The sequence below is a fragment of the Entelurus aequoreus genome, linkage group LG09 (assembly GCF_033978785.1).
Source record: "Entelurus aequoreus isolate RoL-2023_Sb linkage group LG09, RoL_Eaeq_v1.1, whole genome shotgun sequence".
Lineage (NCBI taxonomy): Eukaryota > Metazoa > Chordata > Actinopteri > Syngnathiformes > Syngnathidae > Entelurus > Entelurus aequoreus.
In genome coordinates, this window is record NC_084739.1 from 69,927,470 (window position 1) to 69,954,008 (window position 26,539).

Here is a 26,539-nt window from a genome sequence, read left to right on the forward strand (position 1 = left end):
ACAAACAATAAACAACAGGAAGTAAGTCAAGTACAAACAATAAACAGGAAGTAGGTCAAGTACAAACAATAAACAAACAGGAAGTAGGTCAAGTACAAACAATAAATATGTGGAATAAAAGGAACAAGATAGGACGTCTAAAAATGAGAACTAGTGCGAGTCCACTTCTGAATAAAAAACAAAAAAGGGAAGTTGTCCCTTCTTCAAAACTCCATTTTAGATGTGATATTGGATAATCCGTGTGCAGAACAACTTTCCCAAACAATGGCTTTGTCCAAAAGACAACAATTTGGAAATGTGCTTAGTATTTGGAGTCAGTGTATGAACACATGAATGCTGCTGGTAGAAACATGCTTTGTACTTTCTCTCATGTCTGCCTCCTTCCTGGAGAAGCTCCTCACCAGTTTGTCCGTGTCAGGGAAAACAAGAACCCAGGTCACTCGTCCTCGTCCTCGTCCTCCTCCTCCTCCTCCTCCTCGCCGTCAGACAGCGAGGCGCAGGCTCGGATCTGCCGGTAGCGGTCCAGCCACTTCTCCACCATCTGCGTCACCAGTGGGTGGTCACGCCGCCGCGAGCTCTTCTGCAGCGCCACCAGGAGGCCGCCGTCCGTCACGCAGCAGTCCAACCATTCCCTCAGCAGCTTCTCCTGCTGCTCCTCGTTGCCCATCTGGAGAAACACCACCATCAGGTACAGTACCTACTTGCCATGTAAGTGCACTTATACACTTCTATACTTACACTTAACATGCGAGTACATGCTCTTATACAATGTCATACTTCCACTTAGTATTTGAGTACATACTTAACATGTAACTAAATGCATTTACACACTTTAATAGTTACACTTAGTATTTGAGTACATACTTAGCATGTAAGCACATACTGTAAGTAAATACACTTAACATTTGAGTACATACTTGGCATGTAAGCGCATACTGTAAGTAAATACACTTACACTTAACATTTGAGTACATACTTGGCATGTAAGTACATAGTAAGTAAATGCACTTATCCACTTCTATACTTACCCTTTAGTATGGAAGTGTGTAAGTGCATATATATATATATACATTATATATATATATATATATATATATTTACTTGCAGTATGTACTCAAATGTTAAGTGTAAGTATGAAAGTGTATTTACTTGTGTACATACTTAGCATGTAAGTACATACTTTAAGTAAATACACTTACACTTTTATACTTCCACTTAACATTTGAGTATACTTAACATGTAAGTAAATACATTTACACACTTTAATACTTATACTTAGTATTTGAGTACATACTTAGCATGTAAGTATGAAAGTGTATAAGTGTATTTACTTACAGTACGTACTTACATACTTACTTTACAAGTAAATACACTTAGCATTTGAGTACAAACTTGGCATGTGAGCACATACTGTAAGTAAATACACTTACACTTAACATTTGAGTACATACTTGGCATGTAAGTACATAGTAAGTAAATGCACTTATCCACTTCCATACTTACCCTTTAGTATGGAAGTGTGTAAGTGCATACACTTACAGTATGTACTTACTTGCTAAGTATGAACTATAATGTTAATTATAAGTATAAAAGTGTGTAAGTGTATTTACTTACAGTATGTACTCAAATGTTAAGTGTAAGTATGAAAGTGTATTTACTTGTGTACATACTTAGCATGTAAGTACATACTTTAAGTAAATACACTTACACTTTTATACTTCCACTTAACATTTGAGTATACTTAACATGTAAGTAAATACATTTACACACTTTAATACTTATACTTAGTATTTGAGTACATACTTAGCATGTAAGTATGAAAGTGTATAAGTGTATTTACTTACAGTACGTACTTACATACTTACTTTACAAGTAAATACACTTAGCATTTGAGTACAAACTTGGCATGTGAGCACATACTGTAAGTAAATACACTTACACTTAACATTTGAGTACATACTTGGCATGTAAGTACATAGTAAGTAAATGCACTTATCCACTTCCATACTTACCCTTTAGTATGGAAGTGTGTAAGTGCATACACTTACAGTATGTACTTACTTGCTAAGTATGAACTATAATGTTAATTATAAGTATAAAAGTGTGTAAGTGTATTTACTTACAGTATGTACTCAAATGTTAAGTGTAAGTATGAAAGTGTATTTACTTGTGTACATACTTAGCATGTAAGTACATACTTTAAGTAAATACACTTACACATGTATACTTCCACTTAACATTTGAGTATACTTAACATGTAAGTAAATACATTTACACACTTTAATACTTATACTTAGTATTTGAGTACATACTTAGCATGTAAGTATGAAAGTGTATAAGTGTGTTTACTTACAGTACGTACTTACATACTTACTTTACAAGTAAATACACTTAACATTTGAGTACATACTTGGCATGTAAGCACATACTGTAAGTAAATACACTTAACATTTGAGTACATACTTGGCATGTAAGTACATAGTAAGCAAATGCACTTATCCACTTCCATACTTACCCTTTAGTATGGAAGTGTGTAAGTGCAAACACTTACAGTATGTACTTACTTGCTAAGTATGAACTATAATGTTAATTATAAGTATAACATTGTGTAAGTGTATTTACTTACAGTATGTACTCAAATGTTAAGTGTAAGTATGAAAGTGTATTTACTTGTGTACATACTTAGCATGTAAGTACATACTGTAAGTAAATACACTTACACTTTTATACTTCCACTTAATATTAGAGTATACTTAACATGTAAGTAAATACATTTACACACTTTAATATTTATACTTAGTATTTGAGTACATACTTAGCATGTAAGTATGAAAGTGTATAAGTGTATTTACTTACAGTACGTACTTACATACTTACTTTACAAGTAAATAAACTTAACATTTGAGTACATACTTGGCATGTAAGCACATACTGTAAGTAAATACACTTACACTTAACATTTGAGTACATACTTGGCATGTAAGTACATAGTAAGCAAATGCACTTATCCACTTCCATACTTACCCTTTAGTATGGAAGTGTGTAAGTGCAAACACTTACAGTATGTACTTACTTGCTAAGTATGAACTATAATGTTAATTATAAGTATAAAAGTGTGTAAGTGTATTTACTTACAGTATGTACTCAAATGTTAAGTGTAAGTATGAAAGTGTATTTACTTGTGTACATACTTAGCATGTAAGTACATACTGTAAGTAAATACACTTACACTTTTATACTTCCACTTAATATTAGAGTATACTTAACATGTAAGTAAATACATTTACACACTTTAATATTTATACTTAGTATTTGAGTACATACTTAGCATGTAAGTATGAAAGTGTATAAGTGTATTTACTTACAGTACGTACTTACATACTTACTTTACAAGTAAATACACTTACACACAACATTAGAGTACATACTTCGCATGTAAGCACATACTGTAAGTAAATACACTTACACTTAACATTTGAGTACATACTTAGCATGTAAGCACATACTGTAAGTAAATACACTTACACTTAACATTTGAGTACATACTTGGCATGTAAGTACATAGTAAGTAAATGCTTTTATCCACTTCCATACTTACTCTTTAGTATGGAAGTGTGTAAGTGCATACACTTACAGTACATACTTACTTGCTAAGTATGTACTATAATGTTAATTATAAGTATACAAGTGTGTAAGTGTATTAACTTACAGTATGTACTCAAATGTTAAGTGTAAGTATGAAAGTGTATTTACTTGTGTACATACTTAGCATGTAAGTACATACTGTAAGTAAATACACTTACACTTTTATACTTCCACTTAATATTAGAGTATACTTAACATGTAAGTAAATACATTTACAAACTTTAATACTTACACTTAGTATTTGAGTACATACTTAGCATGTAAGTATGAAAGTGTATAAGTGTATTTACTTACAGTACGTACATACTTACTTTACAAGTAAATACACTTAACATTTGAGTACATACTTGGCATGTAAGCACATACTGTAAGTAAATACACTAACACTTAACATTTGAGTACGTACTTGGCATGTAAGTACATAGTAAGTAAATGCACTTATCCACTTCCATACTTACCCTTTAGTATGGAAGTGTGTAAGTGCATACACTTACAGTATGTACTTACTTGCTAAGTATGAACTATAATGTTAATTATAAGTATAAAATTGTGTAAGTGTATTTACTTACAGTATGTACTCAAATGTTAAGTGTAAGTATGAAAGTGTATTTACTTGTGTACATACTTAGCATGTAAGTACATACTGTAAGTAAATACACTTACACTTTTATACTTCCACTTAATATTAGAGTATACTTAACATGTAAGTAAATACATTTACAAACTTTAATACTTACACTTAGTATTTGAGTACATACTTAACATGTAAGTATGAAAGTGTATAAGTGTATTTACTTACAGTACATACATACTTACTTTACAAGTAAATACACTTACACACAACATTTGAGTACATACTTCGCATGTAAGCACATACTGTAAGTAAATACACTTACACTTAACATTTGAGTACATACTTAGCATGTAAGCACATACTGTAAGTAAATACACTTACACTTAACATTTGAGTACATACTTGGCATGTAAGTACATAGTAAGTAAATACACTTACACTTAACATTTGAGTACATACTTGGCATGTAAGTACATAGTAAGTAAATGCTTTTATCCACTTCCATACTTACCCTTTAGTATGGAAGTGTGTAAGTGCATACACTTACAGAACATACTTACTTGCTAAGTATGTACTATAATGTTAATTATAAGTATACAAGTGTGTAAGTGTATTAACTTACAGTATGTACTCAAATGTTAAGTGTAAGTATGAAAACGTATTAGTGTATTTACTTGTGTACATACTTAGCATGTAAGTACAAACTGTAAGTAAATACACTTACACTTTTATACTTCCACTTAATATTAGAGTATACTTAACATGTAAGTAAATACATTTACAAACTTTAATACTTACACTTAGTATTTGAGTACATACTTAGCATGTAAGTATGAAAGTGTATAAGTGTATTTACTTACAGTACATACATACTTACTTTACAAGTAAATACACTTAACATTTGAGTACATACTTGGCATGTAAGCACATACTGTAAGTAAATACACTAACACTTAACATTTGAGTACGTACTTGGCATGTAAGTACATAGTAAGTAAATGCACTTATCCACTTCCATACTTACCCTTTAGTATGAAAGTGTGTAAGTGCATACACTTACAGTATGTACTTACGTGCTAAGTGTGCCCTCAAAGGTTCAGTGTAAGTACGGAAGTGCACGAGTTGCGGCACAGATATAGTCCTCACCTCCTGCGCTGACAGGAAGTGGATGTGAAGCAGCTTCCTCTCGCTGTCCACCAGCGGCAGGAAGGTGACGGTGACGTCGTCGTCCGTGTTGAGGTTGGCGCCCGCGCCGCGATTGTCGAAGCCGTCGTTCTCCATGGCCACCAGCGCCGAGAAGTGTCCGCGCGTGTAGCCCAGGGCGATGGGACTCTTCCAGCAGAAGCTCTGCTCCCACAGGAGGGGCAGGTACACACCTGGAACAAACACACCCTCAACACTTTGCTTTTTGCACCACCTTGGATGGAGTTCAAGTGGAAATCTCTCCTTGGTACGGGTGTAACGGTAGGGGTGTAATCTCTCCTTGGTACGGGTGTAACGGTAGGGGTGTAATCTCTCCTTGGTACGGGTGTGACGGTAGGGGTGTAATCTCTCCTTGGTACGGGTGTGACGGTAGGGGTGTAATCTCTCCTTGGTAGGGGTGTAATCTCTCCTTGGTACGGGTGTAACGGTAGGGGTGTAATCTCTCCTTGGTACGGGTGTAACGGTAGGGGTGTAATCTCTCCTTGGTACGGGTGTGACGGTAGGGGTGTAATCTCTCCTTGGTAGGGGTGTAATCTCTCCTTGGTACGGGTGTAACGGTAGGGGTGTAATCTCTCCTTGGTACGGGTGTAGTCTCTCCTTGGTACGGGTGTAACGGTAGGGGTGTAATCTCTCCTTGGTACGGGTGTGACGGTAGGGGTGTAATCTCTCCTTGGTACGGGTGTAACGGTAGGGGTGTAATCTCTCCTTGGTACGGGTGTGACGGTAGGGGTGTAATCTCTCCTTGGTAGGGGTGTAATCTCTCCTTGGTACGGGTGTAACGGTAGGGGTGTAATCTCTCCTTGGTACGGGTGTAACGGTACACAAAAGTTTCGGTTCGGTGCGTACCTCGGTTTAGAGGTCACGGTTCGGTTCATTTTCGGTATATACATTTTTTTGGTTATTTATTTACCAAATGTGTAAACAATGGCATAACATACATATACACACGGGGTCCTTGGCCCATAAACTGCCAAGATACCTGTGGCGGTGGGGGCGTGGCTATGGGCGTCGTCACCATGACATCATCGAGTAATTTGCATAATTTACTACAATGATATGATTTTCTCTAAAAAGGCTCCAAAAATGTATACTTACTAATGAATAATAACAGTTTTGTTTTAAACGTCCATCCATTTTACAATATAATTACAACACTTTATGTACATATATATATACAGATTTGAACAATAAGTTATTCACTGAAATATATTTATTAATTGTGGTTCTTACAAAAAATATATCTTATAAAAATATAAAAGCTAAAATGTCTCTTAAAGCTCTGCCCCTTTAATTAGTGCATACTAAATAATTTAACTTTTACTACTACAACCCTATTATTTACCAGCAACATAAAGTGAAACAGAGGCAGAGGTGTCCTGCCACAGTCAGTAACAAATAAACAGAAAACAGTAGTGGTCAAATACAAATAAGGCAACAAGAGAAGTATCCTACACTTCTCTTTTGTAAAGTAAATCTGAACAAGCCGATACGGGCATCTACATCAACTATATGATTTGCCTCAAAAGCTGGACAGGACAAAAAAAAAAAAAATAATAATAATTATTTCGTGGCGGGCCGCCACAAATAAATGAATGTGTGGGAAACACTGAGTTAAGCACGATGCTATCACGTTAGCTCCGTAGCTAAAGTGTTTCGCCGATGTATTGTCGTGGAGATAAAAGGCACTGAATGTCCATTTCGCGTTCTCGACTCTCATTTTCAAGAGGATATAGTATCCCAGGTGGTTTAAAATACAAATCTGTGATCCACAATAGAAAAAGGAGAGAGTGTGGAATCCAATGAGCCAGCTTGTACCTAAGTTACGGTCAGAGCGAAAAAAGATATGTCTTGCACTGCATTCTAGTCCTTCACTCTCACGTTCCTCATCCACGAATCTTTCATCCTGGCTCAAATTAATGGGGTAATCGTCGCTTTCTCGGTCCGAATTGTTCTCGCTGCTGGTGTAAACAATGTGCAAATGTGAGGAGCCTTTCACGCTACTTCCGGTACAGGCAAGGCTTTTTTTTTATCAGCGAGCAAAAGTTGCGAACTTTATCGTCAATGTTCTCTACTAAATCCTTTCAGCAAAAAATATGGCAATATCGCGAAATGATCAAGTATGACACATAGAATGGATCTGCTATCCCCGTTTGAATAAAAAAAATGTCATTTCAGTAGGCCTCTAAACGTCCATGCAGAGAGGGAAACCACCACTAAAAGTGTATTTATTAAACAGTTATTAAGCAGTAGCACAAACATTCATGTCATTTCCAAAACAGAAAGTGCAAGATTGTCAGAGACATTTTAAAACAAGCTATGAGTGCACTTTTGTGCATGATGTCACTAAGATGACATTTCAAAACACTCAATTAAAGTGCACTTTTTGTACAGAACGCCACTACAATAGTTTAAAACTAATAAAGTGCACTTTTGTGCATGATGTCACACAAGATATTTCAATAAGTGTCCAATAAATGTAGCTGAAAATCAAATAGTGTATGTCCTTCACTATGTGGTAGGTTCCTGCGGACGTTATCTCCTTCTGTTGTTGACTATTTCTTTCATACGGTGTTGATGTGGAAACGGTTGCTTGGGCATTTTGTGGGTGTGGCACCGAACGGAGATGTTGACATGCGGAGTTTCAAGCACTCTTCATTCTCTAGCGGGTGACTTTTTAAATGATGCTACAAATTAGCAGTGCTGCTACTTTTTGTAGCAACGCTTCAGCCGCATACTTGACATATTACGCTTGTCCGTTCGACGTCTTCCCGCTTGAAGCCAAACCACCGCCAGACGATGGACCCCCTGCTGTTTTTCTTGGGAATTAATTCTTCCTTCATTTGTTACCAGATTGGCACCTTCTCTCTCTCGTATTACCACTCCGCTAGCATCACAACGTTACCCGTTACGCTACTTGTGTATGACGTTGCACACGTGACAGCATGTGACGTATGTAAGAAGGTGCGCTTGTTTCATGTCTCTGTGAGAAAGAGTGAGAAGAGCCTGGAGTGTAACTAAAAGCAACTGCGTGAGAACGTACACTCCAATATCACCATATAGTCATTTTCTGTATCGCATTGAGACAAACCCGCGATATATCCAGTACATTCCATGTATCGCCCAGCCCTACCTGGGAATTGACACCAGTACCAATGTTTCGATACTTTTTGTACCTACAAGCAACTAACTAGTTGGTGCAGACGTGGTATCACTGTGGCTAGTACTGCACGTTCAACACACTCAAACAGGAAGTGCTCACCTTGAAAGCGAGTGTACCCCAGCGTTTCCCCACGGAAACTTTTGTAATACTTGACTCCGTAGACGATGATGGGCCTGCGAAGAATGTGTGCAAGAACGAAGATGTGCGTCTGCTCCAAGCTGGATCCTGGCTGTGAAGGAAAACGCAAAACATGTCAAAATAAAACAGGAACTTATTAGTGAGCGGCTTCTTGCGTCGTCATGACAGCCACTTTGTAGCGCACATGAGCTCACCTGACTTGCCAGCGAGAGGATAAACGCCCAGTCTTCCTGCCACTGCTCCTCCTGGAGGGAAAAGTGCAAACCGAAACTTTGGGAATACCAGGACTCCCACTCCTTCCAGCGTGTGTAGAACCTGCACACACCATCTCTTGTCACTTCCCTTCATTTGGCTCTTCAATCAAGGTGTTCCATGGAGATCAGGAGTGCTCAAACCGCGTGACTTGGGGGCCGCAGATAGATACATACATAGATTATATATTTTAAATCTTCATACCTGTGTTTTTAGATGTGTGTACATGTGTTTTAGTTCTTCATACGTGTGTTTTAGATCCACGTACATTTGTTTTAGATCTTCATACATTTGTTTTAGATCTTCATACGTGTGTTTTAGATCTTCATACATATTTTAGATCTTCATACGTGTGTTTTAGATCTTCATACGTATTTTAGATCTTCATACGTGTGTTTTAGTTCTTCATACGTGTGTTTTAGATCCACGTACATTTGTTTTAGATCTTCATACATTTGTTTTAGATCTTCATACGTGTGTTTTAGATCTTCATACGTATTTTAGATCTTCATACGTGTGTTTTAGTTCTTCATACGTGTGTTTTAGATCCACGTACATTTGTTTTAGATCTTCATACATTTGTTTTAGATCTTCATACGTGTGTTTTAGATCTTCATACGTATTTTAGATCTTCATACGTGTGTTTTAGTTCTTCATACGTATTTTAGATCTTCATACGTGTGTTTTAGTTCTTCATACGTGTGTTTTAGATCTACGTACATTTGTTTTAGATCTTCATACGTTTGTTTTTAGATCTTTATACGTGTTTTAGATCTTCATACGTGTGTTAGATCTTCATACGTGTGTGTTAGATCTTCATACGTGTGTTTTAGATCTTCATACATGTGTTTTAGATCTCCATACGTGTGTTTTAGATCCACATATGTGTGTTTTAGATCTTCATACGTTTGTTTTAAATCTTCATACGTGTGTTTTAGATCTTTATACGTGTGTTTTAGATCTTCATGTGTGTTTTAGATCTTCATACGTGTGTTTTAGATCTTCATACATTTGTTTTAGATCTTCATACGTATTTTAGATCTTCATACGTGTGTTTTAGTTCTTCATACGTATTTTAGATCTTCATACGTGTGTTTTAGTTCTTCATACGTGTGTTTTAGATCTACGTACATTTGTTTTAGATCTTCATACGTTTGTTTTTAGATCTTTATACATGTTTTAGATCTTCATGTGTGTTAGATCTTCATACGTGTGTTTTAGATCTTCATACGTGTGTTTTAGATCTTCTTCATACGTGTGTTTTAGATCTTCATACGTGTGTTTTAGATCTTCATACGTGTGTTTTAGATCTTCATACGTGTGTTTTAGATCCACATACGTGTGTTTTAGATCCTCATACGTTTGTTTTAGATCTTCATACGTGTGTTTTAGATCTTCATACGTGTGTTTTAGATCTTCATACGTGTGTTTTAGATCTTCATACGTGTGTTTTAGATCTTCATACATGTGTTTTAGATCTTCATACGTGTGTTTTAGATCTTTATAAGTGTGTTTTAGATCTTCATGTGTGTTTTAGATCTTCATGTGTGTTTTAGAGCTTCATACATGTGTTTTAGATCTTCATACGTATTTTAGATCTTCATACGTGTATTTTAGTTCTTCATACGTATTTTAGATCTTCATACGTGTGTTTTAGTTCTTCATACGTGTGTTTTAGATCTACGTACATTTGTTTTAGATCTTCATACGTTTGTTTTTAGATCTTTATACGTGTTTTAGATCTTCATACGTGTGTTAGATCTTCATACGTGTGTTTTAGATCTTCATACGTGTGTTTTAGATCTTCATACGTGTTTCAGATCTTCATACGTGTGTTTTAGATCTTCATACGTGTGTTTTAGATCCACATACGTGTGTTTTAGATCTTCATACGTTTGTTTTAGATCTTCATACGTGTGTTTTAGATCTTCATACGTTTGTTTTAGATCTTCATACGTGTGTTTTAGATCTTCATACGTGTGTTTTAGATCTTCATACATGTGTTTTAGATCTTCATACGTGTGTTTTAGATCTTTATACGTGTGTTTTAGATCTTCATGTGTGTTTTAGATCTTCATGTGTGTTTTAGAGCTTCATACATGTGTTTTAGATCTTCATACGTATTTTAGATCTTCATACGTGTATTTTAGTTCTTCATACGTATTTTAGATCTTCATACGTGTGTTTTAGTTCTTCATACGTGTGTTTTAGATCTACGTACATTTGTTTTAGATCTTCATACGTTTGTTTTTAGATCTTTATACGTGTTTTAGATCTTCATACGTGTGTTAGATCTTCATACGTGTGTTTTAGATCTTCATACGTGTGTTTTAGATCTTCATACGTGTTTCAGATCTTCATACGTGTGTTTTAGATCTTCATACGTGTGTTTTAGATCCACATACGTGTGTTTTAGATCTTCATACGTTTGTTTTAGATCTTCATACGTGTGTTTTAGATCTTCATACGTTTGTTTTAGATCTTCATACGTGTGTTTTAGATCTTCATACGTGTGTTTTAGATCTTCATACGTGTGTTTTAGATCTTTATACGTGTGTTTTAGATCTTCATGTGTGTTTTAGATCTTCATGTGTGTTTTAGAGCTTCATACATGTGTTTTAGATCTTCATACGTATTTTAGATCTTCATACGTGTATTTTAGTTCTTCATACGTATTTTAGATCTTCATACGTGTGTTTTAGTTCTTCATACGTGTGTTTTAGATCTACGTACATTTGTTTTAGATCTTCATACGTTTGTTTTTAGATCTTTATACGTGTTTTAGATCTTCATACGTGTGTTAGATCTTCATACGTGTGTTTTAGATCTTCATACGTGTGTTTTAGATCTTCATACGTGTGTTTTAGATCTTCATACGTGTGTTTTAGATCCACATACGTGTGTTTTAGATCTTCATACGTTTGTTTCAGATCTTCATACGTGTGTTTTAGATCTTCATACGTGTGTTTTAGATCCACATACGTGTGTTTTAGATCTTCATACGTTTGTTTTAGATCTTCATACGTGTGTTTTAGATCTTCATACGTTTGTTTTAGATCTTCATACGTGTGTTTTAGATCTTCATACGTGTGTTTTAGATCTTCATACATGTGTTTTAGATCTTCATACGTGTGTTTTAGATCTTTATACGTGTGTTTTAGATCTTCATGTGTGTTTTAGATCTTCATGTGTGTTTTAGAGCTTCATACATGTGTTTTAGATCTTCATACGTATTTTAGATCTTCATACGTGTATTTTAGTTCTTCATACGTATTTTAGATCTTCATACGTGTGTTTTAGTTCTTCATACGTGTGTTTTAGATCTACGTACATTTGTTTTAGATCTTCATACGTTTGTTTTTAGATCTTTATACGTGTTTTAGATCTTCATACGTGTGTTAGATCTTCATACGTGTGTTTTAGATCTTCATACGTGTTTCAGATCTTCATACGTGTGTTTTAGATCTTCATACGTGTGTTTTAGATCCACATACGTGTGTTTTAGATCTTCATACGTTTGTTTTAGATCTTCATATGTGTGTTTTAGATCTTCATACGTTTGTTTTAGATCTTCATACGTTTGTTTTAGATCTTCATACGTGTGTTTTAGATCTTCATACGTGTGTTTTAGATCCACATACGTGTGTTTTAGATCTTCATACGTTTGTTTTAGATCTTCATACGTGTGTTTCACATCTTCATACGTGTGTTTTAGATCTTTATACGTGTGTTTTAGATCTTCATATGTTTTAGATCTTCATACATTTGTTTTAGATCCACATACGTGTTTTAGATCTTCATACGTGTGTTTTAGATCTTCATACGTGTGTTTTAGATCCACATACGTGTGTTTTAGATCTTCATACGTTTGTTTTAGATCTTCATACGTTTGTTTTAGATCTTCATACGTGTGTTTTAGATCTTCATACGTGTGTTTTAGATCCACATACGTGTGTTTTAGATCTTCATACGTTTGTTTTAGATCTTCATACGTGTGTTTTAGATCTTTATACGTGTGTTTTAGATCTTCATATGTGTTTTAGATCTTCATACATTTGATTTAGATCCACATACGTGTTTTAGATCTTCATACGTGTGTTTTAGATCTTTATACGTGTGTTTTAGATCTTCATATGTGTTTTAGATCTTCATACATTTGATTTAGATCCACATACGTGTTTTAGATCTTCATACGTGTGTTTTAGATCTTCATACGTGTGTTTTAGATCTTCATACGTGTGTTTTAAGTTGTCTGTCTGTCCCTAACCAGAAAGAACCTGTCTGTCTACTTACACCTGAATTTTGTGAGCGTGTAATACAACGTGTGCGTTGTACATTCAGAAGTGTGTGTGTGTGTGTGTGTGTGTGTGTGTGTGTGTGTGTGTGTTTGTGTGTATAATACAATCTGCGTGTCTAATGTGTGCCTACATTTAACCAACCAGGCCATTTAAACCAATCAGAAACCAGGTACAGCTGAGGTGTGAGAGAGACACTAAGAGTCACCTTACCTTGTTTCTGATTGGTTTAAATTGTGTAGCGTCTTCCATGGTTGCTTCACAGTGGATTGAGGACTCGGTCTGGGATTGGTTAGTTCCATCAGTCTGTACAGCACGTGAAGGTGTAAGTAGAGTTGTCTGTAACTCCTCCTTGCCTTTCCTTACACTCACCACTAGTGGGCGCCTTGCAGCCATTGCTCATGTTATTGAAGTCAACAACCGTGGACCACACTCCAACACTTGCTCAGACCTGCCAAACTGCACACAATTTAACCCCTTTTTACACCTTTATTCCCCATTCACTACTCTATATATTTCTTTTAATAATAATAAACTTTGTTTTTTGCAGCTTGGTGTAGTTTGAGTGACTGACTGATTGATGGAACTAACCAATCCCAGACCGAGTCCTCAACTTACTGTGAACCAACCATGGAAGACACTACACAACTTAAACCAGGGGTCACCAACGCGGTGCCCGCGGGCACCAGGTAGCCCGTAAGGACCAGATGAGTAGCCCGCTGGCCTGTTCTAAAAATAGCTCAAATAGCAGCACTTACCAGTGAGCTGCCTCTATTTTTTAAATTGTATTTATTTACTAGCAAGCTGGTCTCGCTTTGCCCGACATTTTTAATTCTAAGAGAGACAAAACTCAAATAGAATTTGAAAATCCAAGAAAATATTTTAAAGACTTGGTCTTCACTTGTTTAAATAAATTCATTATTTTTTTTACTTTGCTTCTTATAACTTTCAGAAAGACAATTTTAGAGAAAAAATACAACCTTAAAAATGATTTTAGGATTCTTAAACACATATACCTTTTTACCTTTTAAATTCCCTCCTCTTCTTTCCTGACAATGTAAATCAATGTTCAAGTAAACCTATTTTTTTTTATTGTAAAGAATAATAAATACATTTTAATTTAATTCTTCATTTTAGCTTCTGTTTTTTCGACAAAGAATATTTGTGAAATATTTCTTCAAACTTATGATTAAAATTCAAAAAAATTATTCTGGCAAATCTAGAAAATCTGTAGAATGAAATTTAAATCTTATTTCAAAGTCTTTTGAATTTCTTTTAAAAATTTTGTTCTGGAAAATCTAGAAGAAATAATGATTTGTCTTTGTTAGAAATATAGCTTGGTCCAATTTGTTATATATTCTAACAAAGTGTAGATTGGATTTTATCCTATTTAAAATATGTCATTAAAATTGTAAAATTAATCTTAATCAGGAAAAATTACTAATGATGTTCCATACATTCTTTTTTTAAGTTTTTCTCTTCTTTTTTTTGGTTGAATTTTGAATTTTAAAGAGTCGAAATTGAAGATAAACTATGTTTCAAAATGTAATTGTCATTTTTTTCGTGTTTTCTCCTCTTTTAAACCGTTCAATTAAGTGTAAATATAATTAATTATTAATAATAACATAGAGTTACAGGTAAATTGAGCAAATTGGCTATTTCTGGCAATTTATTTAAGTGTGTATCAAACTGGTAGCCCTTCGCATTAATCAGTACCCAAGAAGTAGCTCTTGCTTTCAAAAAGGTTGGTGACCCCTGACTTAAACCAATCAGAAACAAGGTAAGGCATCTTGGCGTCTCTTTCACACACCTCAGCTCTACCTTGTTTCTGATTGGTTTAAATTCTGTGGTTGGTTAAATGTAGGCACACCTCAGATTGTAGTACACGCTCACAAATCTGGATGCGCTCAAATCTTACACGGCAGAAGTCAGGTGTAACTAGACACGAGGGTTCTTTCTGGTTAGATATACAGACACACAAATTAGTACACACACTCACAAATACATTTAAAATACTAGTCCTCTTCTACTGATGTTTTCCTCAAGCATACTGAAAGATCACGAGGCTATGGTGTCTACGGGGAGGGAAGACTATTATATGACTTTTCTACTCTTAATGTTAACCATACCAGTTTTGACGTACCGTATTTCCTTGAATTGCCGCCGGGAATATAGTATTCGCCTGCCTAGAATTACAGCCGGGTCAAACTCGTTTCGCAAAATAATTAGCGCATGCTTGGCACTTCCGCCGGGTCAAATATGAGTCATTAAATGACTCCCGCCTCCTGGTGGTAGAGGGCGCTAGTGATCCTTCCTGCGACTTCCAGTACTGCAGAAGACCGGTGCTGCAGAAGAAGACAACAAGCAGCAAGCCTGAGCAGCGATCGTTTGCTTGCACTTTTAACATGGAGGACTACATATCTAAAATAAAAGTTTTCTAAACTGGACGTTCAATCGAAGCAGGAGGTAATAATTAAAGGAATATCTCCAGAGACTTTTAAAACTGAAGAAAGATAAGGAAGACTGCATTTGATCAGAAGCAGCTGCAGATGGACATCATTTATAAGTAAAGGTAAGACCATAATAACGTTTTTTTTAAATTAAATGTGCTTTTCATGATAAGGTAAGCGCCGGAGTGAGAAGAGGTTTTAAAATAATTAGCGCATGCTTGCCCATCCCGCATGCTTTTGGTAAGCGCAGGAGTGAGAAGAGGTTTTAAATTAATTAGCGCCCCGGCGGCTATTCAAGGAAATACGGTAATCATGGACCAGGTGACAAAAACAAAGAATAGTTTGACATGTGTGTGTGTGTGTCACACCAAGAGTGGGTCTGGCCATGGAGATTGGGCGTTGGTTAGTTAGCGACACATTACTTAATTGATGTTATGGAAAATGCCTGCCAGAATCATTTCAGGAGCAAAAAGTAGACAAAGAGAACTTGCTAGTGACGCTTGAAGTATTGTTGTAGCACAAAGAAGTCTCCTGAGTGAACTGTGGGACTCTCCTCACACCACAGAGGTGTGCCTCCATACTTTGCTTGCAGGCGCTCACCAGTGGGAGCAGTCGTGCAGGCTGTCGTGCAGCGTCTTGCGCAACACCGAGTCCTTGTCGTAGATGCCCCAGGTGGCCTGCAGCACCGAGTCCAGCAGGCAGTCCCCGGCCGTGCGGTTCCACAGGGCGTACAGGCGGCTGTCCAGCCTGGTGGCCAGCTCCAAGGACCAGTTGATGATGGGCGACTCCTCTTCCAGTTCTGAAAACAAGGAGGGCCACACCAAGACAGGTGAGGTTACTTTCAGGCTGCGGGAGTGTTCATGAGCACAGAACACATGGATGGTATCACCCTGGCTGCATGTACAAGTACTACTAGATCATCATCATGTACAAGTACTACTAGATCATCATCATGTACAAGTACTACTAGATCATCATCATCATGTACAAGTACTGCTAGATCATCATCATGTACAAGTACTACTAGATCATCATCATGTACAAGTACTACTAGATCATCATCATGTACAAGTACTGCTAGATCATCATCATGTACAAGTACTACTAGATCATCATCATCATGTACAAGTACTACTAGATCATCATCATGTAAAAGTACTACTAGATCATCATCATGTACAAGTACTGCTAGATCATCATCATGTACAAGTACTACTAGATCATCATCATCATGTACAAGTACTGCTAGATCATCATCATGTACAAGTACTACTAGATCATCATCATCATGTACAAGTACTACTAGATCATCATCATGTACAAGTACTACTAGATAATCATCATCATGTACAAGTACTACTAGATCATCATCATGTACAAGTACTGCTAGATCATCATCATGTACAAGTACTACTAGATCATCATCATGTACAAGTACTACTAGATCATCATCATGTACAAGTACTGCTAGATCATCATCATGTACAAGTACTACTAGATCATCATCATGTACAAGTACTACTAGATCACCATCATGTACAAGTACTACTAGATCATCATCATCATGTACAAGTACTACTAGATCATCATCATGTACAAGTACTGCTAGATCATCATCATGTACAAGTACTGCTAGATCCTGTAAAAGTACTGCTAGATCATCATCATGTACAAGTACTACTAGATCATCATCATGTACAAGTACTACTAGATCATCATCATCATGTACAAGTACTGCTAGATCATCATCATGTACAAGTACTACTAGATCATCATCATGTAAAAGTACTGCTAGATCATCATCATGTAAAAGTACTACTAGATCATCATCATGTACAAGTACTACTAGATCATCATCATGTAAAAGTACTGCTAGATCATCATGTAAAAGTACTACTAGATCATCATCTTGTAAAAGTACTGCTAGATCATCATTATGTAAAAGTACTACTAGATCATCATCATGTACAAGTACTACTAGATCATCATCATCATGTACAAGTACTGCTAGATCATCATCATGTACAAGTACTACTAGATCATCATCATGTACAAGTACTGCTAGATCATCATCATCATGTACAAGTACTACTAGATCATCATCATGTAAAAGTACTACTAGATCATGTAAAAGTACTACTAGATCATGTAAAAGTACTGCTTGATCATCATCATGTAAAAGTACTACTAGATCATGTAAAAGTACTACTAGATCATGTAAAAGTACTGCTTGATCATCATCATGTAAAAGTACTACTAGATCATGTAAAAGTACTACTAGATCATGTACAAGTACTGCTAGATCATCATCATGTAAAAGTACTACTAGATCATGTAAAAGTACTACTAGATCATGTAAAAGTACTACTAGATCATGTACAAGTACTGCTAGATCATCATCATGTAAAAGTACTACTAGATCATGTAAAAGTACTACTAGATCATGTAAAAGTACTGCTAGATCATGTACAAGTACTGCTAGATCATCATCATGTACAAGTACTGCTAGATCATCATCATGTACAAGTACTACTAGATCATCATCATCATGTACAAGTACTACTAGATCATCATCATGTACAAGTACTGCTAGATCATCATCATGTACAAGTACTACTAGATCATCATCATGTACAAGTACTACTAGATCATCATCATCATGTACAAGTACTACTAGATCATCATCATGTACAAGTACTGCTAGATCATCATCATGTACAAGTACTACTAGATCATCATCATCATGTACAAGTACTACTAGATCATCATCATGTACAAGTACTGCTAGATCCTCATCATGTAAAAGTACTGCTAGATCCTGTAAAAGTACTGCTAGATCATCATCATGTACAAGTACTACTAGATCATCATCATGTACAAGTACTACTAGATCATCATCATCATGTACAAGTACTGCTAGATCATCATCATGTACAAGTACTACTAGATCATCATCATGTAAAAGTACTGCTAGATCATCATCATGTAAAAGTACTACTAGATCATCATCATGTACAAGTACTACTAGATCATCATCATGTAAAAGTACTGCTAGATCATCATGTAAAAGTACTACTAGATCATCATCTTGTAAAAGTACTGCTAGATCATCATTATGTAAAAGTACTACTAGATCATCATCATGTACAAGTACTACTAGATCATCATCATCATGTACAAGTACTGCTAGATCATCATCATGTACAAGTACTACTAGATCATCATCATGTACAAGTACTGCTAGATCATCATCATCATGTACAAGTACTACTAGATCATCATCATGTAAAAGTACTACTAGATCATGTAAAAGTACTACTAGATCATGTAAAAGTACTGCTTGATCATCATCATGTAAAAGTACTACTAGATCATGTAAAAGTACTACTAGATCATGTAAAAGTACTGCTTGATCATCATCATGTAAAAGTACTACTAGATCATGTAAAAGTACTACTAGATCATGTACAAGTACTGCTAGATCATCATCATGTAAAAGTACTACTAGATCATGTAAAAGTACTACTAGATCATGTAAAAGTACTACTAGATCATGTACAAGTACTGCTAGATCATCATCATGTAAAAGTACTACTAGATCATGTAAAAGTACTACTAGATCATGTAAAAGTACTGCTAGATCATGTACAAGTACTGCTAGATCATCATCATGTACAAGTACTGCTAGATCATCATCATGTACAAGTACTACTAGATCATCATCATCATGTACAAGTACTACTAGATCATCATCATGTACAAGTACTGCTAGATCATCATCATGTACAAGTACTACTAGATCATCATCATGTACAAGTACTACTAGATCATCATCATCATGTACAAGTACTACTAGATCATCATCATGTACAAGTACTGCTAGATCATCATCATGTACAAGTACTACTAGATCATCATCATCATGTACAAGTACTACTAGATCATCATCATGTACAAGTACTGCTAGATCCTCATCATGTAAAAGTACTGCTAGATCCTGTAAAAGTACTGCTAGATCATCATCATGTACAAGTACTACTAGATCATCATCATGTACAAGTACTACTAGATCATCATCATCATGTACAAGTACTGCTAGATCATCATCATGTACAAGTACTACTAGATCATCATCATGTAAAAGTACTGCTAGATCATCATCATGTAAAAGTACTACAAGATCATCATCATGTACAAGTACTACTAGATCATCATCATGTAAAAGTACTGCTAGATCATCATCATGTACAAGTACTACTAGATCATCATCAAGTACAAGTACTACTAGATCATCATCATGTACAAGTACTACTAGATCATCATCATCATGTACAAGTACTGCTAGATCATCATCATGTACAAGTACTGCTAGATCATCATCATGTACAAGTACTACTAGATCATCATCATGTACAAGTACTGCTAGATCATCATCATGTACAAGTACTGCTAGATCATCATCATGTACAAGTACTGCTAGATCATCATCATGTACAAGTACTACTAGATCATCATCATGTACAAGTACTGCTAGATCATCATCATGTACAAGTACTGCTAGATCATCATCATGTACAAGTACTACTAGATCATCATCATGTACAAGTACTGCTAGATCATCATCATGTACAAGTACTGCTAGATCATCATCATGTACAAGTACTACTAGATCATCATCATGTACAAGTACTACTAGATCATCATCATGTACAAGTACTGCTAGATCATCATCATGTAAAAGTACTACTAGATCATGTAAAAGTACTACTAGATCATGTAAAAGTACTACTAGATCATGTACAAGTACTGCTAGATCATCATCATGTAAAAGTACTACTAGATCATCATCATGTACAAGTACTACTAGATCATCATCATGTAAAAGTACTGCTAGATCATCATCATGTAAAAGTACTTCTAGATCATGTAAAAGTACTACTAGATCATGTAAAAGTACTGCTTGATCATCATCATGTAAAAGTACTTCTAGATCATGTAAAAGTACTACTAGATCATGTAAAAGTACTGCTTGATCATCATCATGTAAAAGTACTACTAGATCATGTAAAAGTACTACTAGATCATGTAAAAGTACTGCTTGATCATCATCATGTAAAAGTACTACTAGATCATGTAAAAGTACTACTAGATCATGTAAAAGTACTGCTTGATCATCATCATGTAAAAGTACTACTAGATCATGTAAAAGTACTACTAGATCATGTACAAGTACTGCTAGATCATCATCATGTAAAAGTACTACTAGATCATGTAAAAGTACTACTAGATCATGTACAAGTACTGCTAGATCATCATCATGTAAAAGTACTACTAGATCATCATCATGTACAAGTACTACTAGATCATCATCATGTACAAGTACTACTAGATCATCATCATGTAAAAGTACTACTAGATCATGTAAAAGTACTACTAGATCATGTAAAAGTACTACTAGATCATGTAAAAGTACTGCTTGATCATCATCATGTAAAAGTACTACTAGATCATGTAAAAGTACTACTAGATCATGTAAAAGTACTGCTTGATCATCATCATGTAAAAGTACTACTAGATCATGTAAAAGTACTACTAGATCATGTACAAGTACTGCTAGATCATCATCATGTAAAAGTACTACTAGATCATGTAAAAGTACTACTAGATCATGTAAAAGTACTACTAGATCATGTACAAGTACTGCTAGATCATCATCATGTAAAAGTACTACTAGATCATCATCATGTACAAGTACTACTAGATCATCATCATGTAAAAGTACTGCTAGATCATCATCATGTAAAAGTACTACTAGATCATGTAAAAGTACTACTAGATCATGTAAAAGTACTGCTTGATCATCATCATGTAAAAGTACTACTAGATCATGTAAAAGTACTACTAGATCATGTACAAGTACTGCTAGATCATCATCATGTAAAAGTACTACTAGATCATGTAAAAGTACTACTACATCATGTAAAAGTACTACTAGATCATGTACAAGTACTGCTAGATCATCATCATGTAAAAGTACTACTAGATCATCATCATGTACAAGTACTACTAGATCATCATCATGTACAAGTACTACTAGATCATCATCATGTAAAAGTACTGCTAGATCATCATCATGTAAAAGTACTACTAGATCATCATCATGTACAAGTACTGCTAGATCATCATCATCATGTACAAGTACTACTAGATCATCATCATGTAAAAGTACTACTAGATCATGTAAAAGTACTACTAGATCATGTAAAAGTACTGCTTGATCATCATCATGTAAAAGTACTACTAGATCATGTAAAAGTACTACTAGATCATGTAAAAGTACTGCTTGATCATCATCATGTAAAAGTACTACTAGATCATGTAAAAGTACTACTAGATCATGTACAAGTACTGCTAGATCATCATCATGTAAAAGTACTACTAGATCATGTAAAAGTACTACTAGATCATGTAAAAGTACTACTAGATCATGTACAAGTACTGCTAGATCATCATCATGTAAAAGTACTACTAGATCATGTAAAAGTACTACTAGATCATGTAAAAGTACTGCTAGATCATGTACAAGTACTGCTAGATCATCATCATGTACAAGTACTGCTAGATCATCATCATGTACAAGTACTACTAGATCATCATCATCATGTACAAGTACTACTAGATCATCATCATGTACAAGTACTGCTAGATCATCATCATGTACAAGTACTACTAGATCATCATCATGTACAAGTACTACTAGATCATCATCATCATGTACAAGTACTACTAGATCATCATCATGTACAAGTACTGCTAGATCATCATCATGTACAAGTACTACTAGATCATCATCATCATGTACAAGTACTACTAGATCATCATCATGTACAAGTACTGCTAGATCCTCATCATGTAAAAGTACTGCTAGATCCTGTAAAAGTACTGCTAGATCATCATCATGTACAAGTACTACTAGATCATCATCATGTACAAGTACTACTAGATCATCATCATCATGTACAAGTACTGCTAGATCATCATCATGTACAAGTACTACTAGATCATCATCATGTAAAAGTACTGCTAGATCATCATCATGTAAAAGTACTACAAGATCATCATCATGTACAAGTACTACTAGATCATCATCATGTAAAAGTACTGCTAGATCATCATCATGTACAAGTACTACTAGATCATCATCAAGTACAAGTACTACTAGATCATCATCATGTACAAGTACTACTAGATCATCATCATCATGTACAAGTACTGCTAGATCATCATCATGTACAAGTACTGCTAGATCATCATCATGTACAAGTACTACTAGATCATCATCATGTACAAGTACTGCTAGATCATCATCATGTACAAGTACTGCTAGATCATCATCATGTACAAGTACTGCTAGATCATCATCATGTACAAGTACTACTAGATCATCATCATGTACAAGTACTGCTAGATCATCATCATGTACAAGTACTGCTAGATCATCATCATGTACAAGTACTACTAGATCATCATCATGTACAAGTACTGCTAGATCATCATCATGTACAAGTACTGCTAGATCATCATCATGTACAAGTACTACTAGATCATCATCATGTACAAGTACTACTAGATCATCATCATGTACAAGTACTGCTAGATCATCATCATGTAAAAGTACTACTAGATCATGTAAAAGTACTACTAGATCATGTAAAAGTACTACTAGATCATGTACAAGTACTGCTAGATCATCATCATGTAAAAGTACTACTAGATCATCATCATGTACAAGTACTACTAGATCATCATCATGTAAAAGTACTGCTAGATCATCATCATGTAAAAGTACTTCTAGATCATGTAAAAGTACTACTAGATCATGTAAAAGTACTGCTTGATCATCATCATGTAAAAGTACTTCTAGATCATGTAAAAGTACTACTAGATCATGTAAAAGTACTGCTTGATCATCATCATGTAAAAGTACTACTAGATCATGTAAAAGTACTACTAGATCATGTAAAAGTACTGCTTGATCATCATCATGTAAAAGTACTACTAGATCATGTAAAAGTACTACTAGATCATGTAAAAGTACTGCTTGATCATCATCATGTAAAAGTACTACTAGATCATGTAAAAGTACTACTAGATCATGTACAAGTACTGCTAGATCATCATCATGTAAAAGTACTACTAGATCATGTAAAAGTACTACTAGATCATGTACAAGTACTGCTAGATCATCATCATGTAAAAGTACTACTAGATCATCATCATGTACAAGTACTACTAGATCATCATCATGTACAAGTACTACTAGATCATCATCATGTAAAAGTACTACTAGATCATGTAAAAGTACTACTAGATCATGTAAAAGTACTACTAGATCATGTAAAAGTACTGCTTGATCATCATCATGTAAAAGTACTACTAGATCATGTAAAAGTACTACTAGATCATGTAAAAGTACTGCTTGATCATCATCATGTAAAAGTACTACTAGATCATGTAAAAGTACTACTAGATCATGTACAAGTACTGCTAGATCATCATCATGTAAAAGTACTACTAGATCATGTAAAAGTACTACTAGATCATGTAAAAGTACTACTAGATCATGTACAAGTACTGCTAGATCATCATCATGTAAAAGTACTACTAGATCATCATCATGTACAAGTACTACTAGATCATCATCATGTAAAAGTACTGCTAGATCATCATCATGTAAAAGTACTACTAGATCATGTAAAAGTACTACTAGATCATGTAAAAGTACTGCTTGATCATCATCATGTAAAAGTACTACTAGATCATGTAAAAGTACTACTAGATCATGTACAAGTACTGCTAGATCATCATCATGTAAAAGTACTACTAGATCATGTAAAAGTACTACTACATCATGTAAAAGTACTACTAGATCATGTACAAGTACTGCTAGATCATCATCATGTAAAAGTACTACTAGATCATCATCATGTACAAGTACTACTAGATCATCATCATGTACAAGTACTACTAGATCATCATCATGTAAAAGTACTGCTAGATCATCATCATGTAAAAGTACTACTAGATCATGTAAAAGTACTACTAGATCATGTAAAAGTACTGCTTGATCATCATCATGTAAAAGTACTACTAGATCATGTAAAAGTACTACTAGATCATGTAAAAGTACTGCTTGATCATCATCATGTAAAAGTACTACTAGATCATGTAAAAGTACTACTATATCATGTAAAAGTACTGCTTGATCATCATCATGTAAAAGTACTACTAGATCATGTAAAAGTACTACTAGATCATGTACAAGTACTGCTAGATCATCATCATGTAAAAGTACTACTAGATCATGTAAAAGTACTACTAGATCATGTAAAAGTACTACTAGATCATGTACAAGTACTGCTAGATCATCATCATGTAAAAGTACTACTAGATCATGTAAAAGTACTGCTAGATCATGTACAAGTACTGCTAGATCATCATCATGTAAAAGTACTACTAGATCATGTAAAAGTACTACTAGATCATGTAAAAGTACTACTAGATCATGTAAAAGTACTGCATGAGACACGGGAATAGCAGCAGTAGATCAGGTGACAATAGACAGTGATGTCATCTAGAACAGACTATTCCAGGTGATGCTGTTGCCGTGGCGATCTGTAGTACCACCTTCTCATTCAATGCTTTATTTCCATGACTATTTACATTGTAGATAGTCACATCAAAACTATGAATGAACACATGTGGAGTTATGTACTTTAAAAAAAAGGTGAAATAACTGAAAACATGTTTTTTACTCTAGTTTCTTCAAAGTAGCCACCCTTTGCTCGGATTACTGCTTTGCACACTCTTGGCATTCTCTCCATGAGCTTGAAGAGGTAGTCACCGAAATGGTTTTCACTTCAAAAGGTGTGCTTGAAGCTCATCCAAAAAGTGCCAAGAGTGTGCAAAGCAGTAATCGGAGCAAAAGAAGGCTATTTTGAAGAAACTAGAGTATTCCTAGTTTTGATGTGACAATCTACAATGTAAATAGTCATGAAAATAAAGCATTGAATGTGAGAAGGTGTGTCCAAACTTTTGGACTGTACTGTATGTCTATAGTCAAAGCACTTTAGCTCATAAAGAATGAAGATGTTCATACTTTACTTAATTAATACTCATATTTATTCACGGAGTGTGTATCTTTTAGCAACAAGTGGGTGTGCCGTGTGAAATATTGGATTTTTTAAAAATTTTTTTACCAGGGCTGTCAAATTTAACGAGTTAAAGGCCTACTGAAATGAATTTTTGTTATTTAAACGGGGATAGCAGATCTATTCTATGTGTCATACTTGATCATTTCGCGATATTGCCATATTTTTGCTGAAAGGATTTAGTATAGAACAACGACGATAAAGATCGCAACTTTTGGTATCTGATAAAAAAAGGCTTGCCCCTACCGGAAGTAGCGTGACATAGTCAGTTGAACATATACGCAAAGTTCCCTATTGTTTACAATGATGGCCGCATGAAGTGAGAGAGATTCGGACCGAGAAAGCGACGATTTCCCCGTTAATTTGAGCGAGGATGAAAGATTTGTGGATGAGGAAAGTGAGAGTGAAGGACTAGTGGGGAGTTGAAGCTATTCAGATAGGGAAGATGCTGTGAGAGCCGGGGGTGACCTGATATTCAGCTGGGAATGACTACAACAGTAAATAAACACAAGACATATATATACTCTATTAGCCACAACACAACCAGGCTTATATTTAATATGCCACGAATTAATCCTGCATAAAAACACCTACGTGTTTGTTATGCTAGC

General features: G+C 35.1%; 1 protein-coding gene across 1 annotated transcript in view; it reads right to left on the bottom strand.

Moving 5' to 3' along the window:
* LOC133657663 (ubiquitin thioesterase Zranb1-like) overlaps positions 1-26,539 on the bottom strand; it is a 73,257-nt gene that overhangs the window by 1,170 nt on the left and 45,548 nt on the right. Inside the window, exons 6-10 of the mRNA XM_062059267.1 lie at positions 16,318-16,516; positions 8,915-9,035; positions 8,682-8,811; positions 5,366-5,595; positions 1-667 (exon numbers count right to left, since the gene is read on the bottom strand). The exon at positions 1-667 is cut by the window's left edge and continues 1,170 nt beyond it. Of these exons, the coding sequence (XP_061915251.1) occupies positions 437-667; positions 5,366-5,595; positions 8,682-8,811; positions 8,915-9,035; positions 16,318-16,516 (911 nt within the window). The 3' untranslated portion in view covers positions 1-436. The remainder of the gene's footprint in view (positions 668-5,365; positions 5,596-8,681; positions 8,812-8,914; positions 9,036-16,317; positions 16,517-26,539) is intronic.